Source organism: Acanthochromis polyacanthus, chromosome 16, assembly GCF_021347895.1.
Source record: "Acanthochromis polyacanthus isolate Apoly-LR-REF ecotype Palm Island chromosome 16, KAUST_Apoly_ChrSc, whole genome shotgun sequence".
Classification (NCBI taxonomy): Eukaryota; Metazoa; Chordata; class Actinopteri; family Pomacentridae; genus Acanthochromis; species Acanthochromis polyacanthus.
Genome location: NC_067128.1, coordinates 36,056,801 through 36,065,652, shown reverse-complemented (window position 1 = coordinate 36,065,652; position 8,852 = coordinate 36,056,801). Strand labels below are relative to the sequence as shown.

Below are 8,852 nucleotides of genomic sequence, written 5' to 3'. Positions count from 1 at the left end.
TAATGGACCTTTACTGTTTTTAGATAGTTTTTTGTGAGGTTTTATATACGTTTTTTGAGATAAGATAGTCCTTTATTGCTCCCCAGGCCAGGGGAAATTCACATCGTTACAGCAAGCTTATTTAGCAAGAAACATAGCAATAAAATAATAATAAGATAGCAAATATATGTATTAATAATATATTTATTTGTTTTTATTAGATTTTGTATAGGTTTTTATTAGGTTTTATACTTGATTTTTTAATGTTTTTATTAGTTGTTTTTAACGTTTTTGTAGGTTTTATATAGGTTTTTAATATGTTATATTTATGCTTTTTTTAGGTATGTATGGGTTTTATTAGGTTGTATGTAGGTTTTTATTAGATTTTAAATCGATTTTTTTAAAGTTTTATTTACGTTCTTTATTGTTTTTTAATTGGGTTTTCTATAGGCTTTTATTAGATCTTATATAGATTTTTATTAGATTTTATATAGATTTTTTTGTATTAAGTTTTATATCGATATTTCTATAGGTTTTATTAGGTTATATATAGGATTTTTTCAGGGCTTATGTAGGTGTTAAGTTTATATAGGTTTTATATAGTTCATTAGTTTTTTATGTAGGTTCAGTTTATATTAGATTTTATATAGGTTATTAGATTATTAGGTTTTATATAGGTTCTGATTAGATTTTATATAGGTTATTAGGTTTTATACAGGCCATTAGGTTTTTATAAGAGTTTTATTATTTTTATATAGGCTTTTCTTCTTTTTCTAAAGTTTTTTAAGGCTTTATATTGGTTATTGGGTTATTTACAGGCTTTTATTAGGTTTTATGTAAGTTTTTATTAGTTTTATATAGGTTCATGTTGGTATTTTATCTTCTGTCTCTCGGTAAAAATGATTTATCTGTAACATGGAACACTGTAGAGAAAGCTGTGGTTACCTGCCTCCATGCCGTGTGCACTGACTCCCCACAACAAGTCTTACTTAAAATAAGTCGACTTTATTGGCAATTGTTCTTATTACTGCTAACGTTGGCATCAGAGACGGCCTCCTCCCAGGTGCTCTAGCCCTCCACATCGCTTCCCAGACATTTAGAAACAGAAACGGTCCTGGAGGCCTCCACACATGCAAGTCAGTGATTCAGGGCGGACGGCTGCACTGGGAGCTCCACCAAACTCCTGCTTTGTTTTCTGTTTGTTTTGTTTTTTTTATTTCCAAAACCCTGAATGCTTTATTGAAAATATGCATACATAACACTTTTCCTACACAACAATACAAAACAGTACAATCACTTTTTTAATGTAAATAACACACTGAACGCAAAAACTCCCCTCCCCAACACATCTCCCTTCGTTTTTTTCTGTTTGTTTTTTCCCCTCCCGAACCCAAAGAACTTAGCGATGCTACAGTAAGCCCTTATATTCCCCCCCGGTCCCGACCCGCCGCCACCACCACCGCTGAGAATAAGACATTAAATCAGAAACGACTCCTTCGGTAAACAGAACAGACACCAGGTTGCATACAGACATTTTTTTGTTGTTTTTTTGTTGTTGTTGCCACCAGCAGGTTTTTTTTTTTTTTGTTTTCTCTCGGGTCTTCTGAAATGATGTGTGGCGTGGAAGAGGTTCTGTGGTCCAGGAGAAAAGAAGAAAAAGAAAAAAAATAACACACCGAGAAGATAAAAGTTCAACACATGGAGGAGGAGCACTCGTTAAAGGCGAGGGGTGGATAGTTCGAACCTGATTTGATTGAAGGTAACACGCTTCCTGTCGGCCGGCCTCTTGTGTTACTGTGCATATAAGTTTAGTTGTGAAAGCAGTGGTGAGATATAAACACAAAAAAAGAACAAAAAAAGGAAAGGATAAAGAGGGGTTATTAAAGATTAACAAAATAATAATAATAATAATTAGGACTCCGAATGTCTGGTTATATTTTAATATGATCATACAAGGAAATATCAACCGAAAAGAAAAATAAAATAAAAGATAAAATGTGAACAAAAGTAACAAAAGATAAAAACAGACAGAAAAAGCACTGTTGTTTTTTATTTTTAAACACTTTACTGTAGCAAATAGTCATTACATACCCTGAAAAAAGGGGGAGGAAGAAAGCTCTGAAAGTTGGTTTCCGTAACGCCGATTTAGATTCCGTTATTTCCTTTTTCTGTTTTTAGACTTTTATTCGCTGCGTTGGGGGTGCATAGAGGCAGAGATCCTGCTGTCGATTTACGCCGGACGTGCAAGAGAGCAGCGAGTGGAGGGAAGGTGGAGGGTTTATCGAACATACTGAAGGTTTGTGTGCAACTGTATGAACGGGAAGGCAGTCTGTGGGCTTTACCTTCTAAATGACCTCTATCTCTGAGCTGTTTCTGAATCCATCAGTGCCGTTTGAATGGTAAAAAGAAGGAGGGAAGGAGGAATTAAAGCCCCGGATTTAAAAAAAAAAAAAAAAAAACAACAAATTTATTACAAAATGGCTCTCAAGTATTCTTTGTTCCACAGATGGTTAGATCGAGGTCCGTACAGGGGCTTTGGATGATTAAAATCCTCTTTACAATTTGACTCTTGAGGGATGTCGGGGGGGAAGGACAATCTTCTGCTGGTGCGAATTGAACACACGTACAAAAAAATAAAATAAAAAATTAAACACGCCGATTTCGTCTGCACCCGGAAACAACGTCATGCACGCTCACCATCACTCGGTCACGCTAACGAGCACATTAGGTCGCACTTGAACTCTTCCAAGCGTCTTTAGAGGAAGCAGGAAAAAAAACCAAACTTCTGGCTGATATGTGGATCCCCGGTCGTCCTCAGATGCGATGGAGTTGTGCAGTTAGCTAGCTAGCTAGCTCATAGGAAGGGGGCGGGGTCTCGTTACGGCAACTGTTCCTCGATTAAATTAAGAAGTAAAAAGTTTTTTTTCCGTCTCCAATTCTGAGAAAAAACAAAGTGGAATCTTCACGCTATCGCTTTCCACGGCCGCTACAGGAGCTAAATGAAGCTAAAAAACATTTAGCATAGCCTCGTTTTATGCAGCAGTCACCGGCGTGTACGTTTAAGCCGCACTTGAACTCTTCCACGTCTGAAAGCGTCTTTAGAGGAAGTGGGGGAAAAATAAAACCTCCAGCTGGCATGTTGATCCTCCCGTCGTCCTCAGATGTGATGGAGTTGTGTGGTTAGCTAGCTAGCTAGCGAGCTCAGAGGACAGGGCGGGGCCTCGTTACGTCAACTCGTCCTCATTTAAATTAAGGAGTAAAATTTTTTTTCCTTCTCTAAATGCCGAGAAAAAACAACACTAGAGCTTTCCACGGCCGCTACTCAAGCTAAATGGAACTAAAAAACATTTAGCGTAGCCTCACTTTTTGTAGCAGTCATTGGCGTGCACGTTTAAGTCGCACGTGAACTCTTCCAAGCGTCTTTAGAGGAAGCGGGGAAAAAAACAAAACAGAAGAACCTCCGGCTGGTATGTGGATCCCCGGTCGTCCTCAGATGTGATGGAGTTGTGCGGTTAGCTAGCTAGCTAGTTTGACGTCAGAGGAAGGGGGCGGGGCCTCATTACGGCAATTTCTCCTCGTTTAAATTAAGGAGTAAAACGTTTGGTTTTTTTTTCCGTCTCTAAATGCTGAGAAAAAAAACAAAGTGGAATCTTCACGCCAACGCTTTCCACGGCCGCTACTGGAGCTAAATGAAGCTAAAAAACATTTAGCATAGCCTCGTTTTTTGTTTTCTTTTTCTCTCTCTGTCAGCTGGTCGGTCAGTGTTTGTTTTGTTTGTTTTTAACGGAGGATTTTCAGCCTTTTTTATCCAAAAACAAAGGGAATCTAGCGAGAAAGAGGGGTGACAGAGGGAAACATACATACAGAAGAGCTGCTCTATCGTCCCCCAACACCCCGCCCCGGTCCATGGAGACTCTTTACAGGTGAGTCCAGCAGCAGACAGGTGTGGTCCAATCAGGAGACGTCTGTCCACCCAGCAGCCGGATGGAGGACGAAGGGTTCGGTTGGAAGAGTCGCAGCTGGCCGGCCAGCGGAGGTTCCCGCTGGCCTCAGAGGTTCTCCGGGCCGTCGGGTTCGAGGACGTGAATTTTTCAGAGTCCGTCGTTGTCGTCGTCGCCTCCGACAGAAATCTTCTCGCTCGTGGTTTTCTCTTTTTTGTGGCTTCGGATGGAGATTCTTCGCTTGGCTTGGTGTCCGGTTTAGTTGGAGTTTTCGTCTTATTGTAGGATTGTTGGGTTGTTAAAGAGAGACGTCATCGGCTCCGAGAGCGACCATCAACTGTCCATGTTACTGCAGTTTTCTGAGAGAAAAAAAACAAAGAAAACACGTAAACATGACGCTAAAAACACAAATATTTAAAAACCATCACTATTTTTTGATAGTTTTTTAAAATATATACATTTTTGTTAATGGTTTTTTTTTTTTTTTAAATATATTTTTAAGTTGCCGTCGGTTACCGTTGAGTCCGTCGGCCTCCTGCGAGTCGAGGAACGGTGCCGGACCCCAGACCCGGACGGTGCCGTCATCGGAGGCCGAGGCCATGAGGCCCGGGATGGCCGGGTTCCAGCTCACACAGTTCACGGTGCGAGTGTGTCCGGTGAGCTCAGCGATGGGAAGCTCTCCACGCCGGTGCCAGATGTATACTTTGTGGTCTGAAGACAGAGAAAATTAAAAAAAAAAAAGAAGATGAAGACTCAGAATGTAGGAGGAAACACTGGACTGTGTTTTCATTCGTCAGTTATCTTTATATCAGACAGCAGTTCACACTGTCAAACAAAAGTTAAAAACTAACTGAATCTGTAATCGATTCGTTGGTTCATTTGCTTGAAATCTCATTGGTTTGACAAAACAGAAATTCAATCTTCCAGGATTAGTCCATTATTTTTGGTTGCAGGAGGATCAACTCCCTGTGTTTTCACAACTTTGATCTGGTCCAACAAAACAACCACAAAGATGTACAAATTTCCTCAAAACAAACACCGAGAGATGCAAGATCCCCCCCCCCCCCGAAAAAAAAAAAGGAAAAGCAAAATGGCTGAAATTAGACTAAAAAACTCTGACGATCTACAAACTTAGACACATCCATGAACACAAAAAACCACAAAAAGACCAGAAACTGATGAACCCCAGAGAGACGGAATCAGTCAACTCCAAACTAATGTCAAAGAAATTATCGGTGTTTCTGTGTTTTGTTCAAACTGATGGACGGAACGTAAACTTTAGAAATAATATCACAGATACACAAAACAGCAGCTAACTCTCCAAATACTGGTCCACTTCAATAAAATATTTGCTGTCGGCTCTAAACAACATATCTGTCAATTCCTTTTCCAAACAATGGTGACTAAAACAGAGGATCATGCTGGAAATACTAAATTAGCGTACTATTTCTTCTTGTGTTTGCCTAACCATTCGGTCAGACACGGTTACAGCCTAATTACACATTTATTCTGTTTTCCAGGACGGTTATCTCAGAGGTTTTACAGTCTGTGTCATCGTGACAGGTTGTTTCATTCTGCTTTTACGTAAATTCAGCATATAAGAATAAATCAAGACGCTTTTAATGTCAGTCAAAGCAAATTTATGTCAGTGTTGCTTAAATGAGTCAGAGTTCCAGAAGTGATCAGCACTGAAGAGAGAAACGACTGAATAAAAAAAAAAACTCCAAACTGACAGAATAATTAGCAGGTAAGCTGAGCCGAACGTCAGAGTTTGAAGTGTCACAAAGGTGGCCCTCCTGTACCTGGCTAGATCTCCATGGTAACAGATGCTGTGGCAGTAGATCTCCACGGTAACTGATGCTGTGGGGCTAGATCTCCACAGTAACTGATGCTGTGGAGCTAGTTTTCCACAGTAACCAATGCTGTGGAGCAACATCTCCATAGTAACTGATGCTGTGGAGCAACATCTCCATAGTAACTGATGCTGTGGAGCTAGATCTTCATAGTAACTGATGCTGTGGAGCTAGATCTTCATAGTAACTGATGCTGGGGAGCTAGATCTTCATAGTAACTGATGCTGTGGAGCTAGATCTTCATAGTAACTGATGCTGGGGAGCTAGATCTCCATAGTAACTGATGCTGTGGAGCTAGTTTTCCACAGTAACCAATGCTGTGGAGCTAGATCTTCATAGTAACTGATGCTGTGGAGCTAGATCTTCATAGTAACTGATGCTGGGGAGCTAGATCTCCATAGTAACTGATGCTGTGGAGCTAGTTTTCCACAGTAACCGATGCTGTGGAGCTACATCTCCATAGTAACTGATGCTGTGGCAGTAGATCTCCACGGTAACTGATGCTGTGGGGCTAGATCTCCACAGTAACTGATGCTGTGGAGCTAGTTTTCCACAGTAACCGATGCTGTGGAGCTACATCTCCATAGTAACTGATGCTGTGGCAGTAGATCTCCACGGTAACTGATGCTGTGGGGCTAGATCTCCACAGTAACTGATGCTGTGGAGCTAGTTTTCCACAGTAACCAATGCTGTGGAGCAACATCTCCATAGTAACTGATGCTGTGGAGCAACATCTCCATAGTAACTGATGCTGTGGAGCTAGATCTTCATAGTAACTGATGCTGTGGAGCTAGATCTTCATAGTAACTGATGCTGGGGAGCTAGATCTTCATAGTAACTGATGCTGTGGAGCTAGATCTTCATAGTAACTGATGCTGGGGAGCTAGATCTCCATAGTAACTGATGCTGTGGAGCTAGTTTTCCACAGTAACCAATGCTGTGGAGCTAGATCTTCATAGTAACTGATGCTGTGGAGCTAGATCTTCATAGTAACTGATGCTGGGGAGCTAGATCTCCATAGTAACTGATGCTGTGGAGCTAGTTTTCCACAGTAACCGATGCTGTGGAGCTACATCTCCATAGTAACTGATGCTGTGGCAGTAGATCTCCACGGTAACTGATGCTGTGGGGCTAGATCTCCACAGTAACTGATGCTGTGGAGCTAGTTTTCCACAGTAACCGATGCTGTGGAGCTACATCTCCATAGTAACTGATGCTGTGGCAGTAGATCTCCACGGTAACTGATGCTGTGGGGCTAGATCTCCACAGTAACTGATGCTGTGGAGCTAGTTTTCCACAGTAACCAATGCTGTGGAGCAACATCTCCATAGTAACTGATGCTGTGGAGCAACATCTCCATAGTAACTGATGCTGTGGAGCTAGATCTTCATAGTAACTGATGCTGTGGAGCTAGATCTCCACAGTAACCGATGCTGTGGAGCTAGATCTCCATGGTAACTGATGCTGTGGACCACTTTTATGAGAAGAATTTGAAACAGAAAACCTGAGATGACAAGGTTTTCTGCTTCACAAAGGTAGCTAATGCTAAGCTAACGAGGCTTTTCCGATACGCTACCTTCGCTGCCACTGGCGATGAAGTCTTCGTTGTGTCCTCCGAAGCAGGAGTGGATGGTGTAGAAGCCCTGGGTCACACCCTGGTACTTCCTGACCAGCACCCGGTCCTGAAGGTCCCACAGGTGCACTCCCTGGAAGGAGGCAGAGAGTTCATGAACACCAATGCAGCAAAAGAAAGCAGCGCTGACATTCAGGAGTAAACAAACTGATTTTTCTAACAGCAGGAAGCCTTACCTGAGTTGCTACATTTAACAAAGCTAATCTTCCGTTCTTTGAAACAGTAAAAGACATGATAGGGTGGTCCTCCTGAACTCTGTGAACGACAGAAGAATAAGAAAATCAGAAGACATACAGTAACACAAGTATATAAAACAGATTTATGTGACTTCAGCATCACCAACTAAATACATGTAGGGTTCCCATGACTTTGAGTTTTAGTTGAATACCCCCGTACTATACTACATATGTACAATATAATTTTAGCTGTGCGCCGTCCCTTGTAGGAAAAAACCAACAGACGTACATGTTTCTGTCCGTTAGGTCCTCGAAGTTGTATCCTCGGATGCGCTGGTGGGTGTCTGAGGCCAGAACTGTCCGTCCGTCGCTCAGACACCAGAGACACTGAACTCTGACGCCCTCCCAGGAGTCTAACAAGTTACCGTCCAGGTCCTGGAAACACAAAAACAAACTCATTAGCAAGAGAAACGGCTGCATGTTCTGTCATTTAGAGTGTGTTATCATTCACAGGGAGAACATCTATCATCCTCCCACATGAAAACATTCCAACAGGTTCATCGGGTTCAAGGCTGGAAAATCAATACGCTCAAGGAGACGATTATCTACAGACCAGAGCAGATGTTTAACAGTTGCTGGACAGAAAACAAACCTCACAAACTGGATATAGAAGAGATATTTGACTCTTCAGAGCTGCAAAAATAAAATAAAAAACAAAAAAAAAGCACATTAAACTGAATTCTAGAAGCTTCAGGAAAGAGCAGCATCTTTAATTCTGAACTGATTCTTGGATAAAAAGGTGAAACATCTTCAAGAAAAATTAAAGAGCAGTTTAGTTGTTTTGTATTGAAGCCGATGGGACTAATATGACCTGAAACATGTATCAAAATAAGATGAAATAAACCTTTATTAGTCCTATAGTGGGGAAATCTGAAAACAAATGAGTCTTAATTTTCTTGAACCGCCTTTAATTTAGTTTTTTTATTATTATTACTTATCTTTTTATTTTCCTATCTTACATTGTTTACATATAAACCTGTTTTTTTCAGACTTTAAACTTTATTTTCTGCAAGTTTACTATTTCAATTATTACAGAAATACAGATAGAGAAGTTTTATTTTTGCACAGATTTGTAAATAAATAGAAAAATATTTTTTATATTTTAATTTTTATTATATTTTCGATTGTTTTGTATCAACAGCCACTTCAGAAAATCTGTAAAATGACATTTATCAAAGCAAGAAACTGTGAAAAAAAACAAGAAATCAAT

The 8,852-nt window shown here is 40.5% G+C and overlaps 1 protein-coding gene across 1 annotated transcript in view; it reads right to left on the bottom strand.

The window, feature by feature from the left end:
* Window positions 1–964: 964 nt before the first annotated feature.
* wdr26b (WD repeat domain 26b) overlaps window positions 965–8,852 on the bottom strand; it is a 28,846-nt gene continuing 20,958 nt past the window's right edge. The window contains exons 10-14 of the mRNA XM_022216749.2: window positions 7,872–8,017; window positions 7,583–7,661; window positions 7,350–7,479; window positions 4,437–4,631; window positions 965–4,279 (exon numbers count right to left, since the gene is read on the bottom strand). Coding sequence (XP_022072441.1) covers window positions 4,254–4,279; window positions 4,437–4,631; window positions 7,350–7,479; window positions 7,583–7,661; window positions 7,872–8,017 — 576 coding nt within the window. The 3' untranslated portion in view covers window positions 965–4,253. The remainder of the gene's footprint in view (window positions 4,280–4,436; window positions 4,632–7,349; window positions 7,480–7,582; window positions 7,662–7,871; window positions 8,018–8,852) is intronic.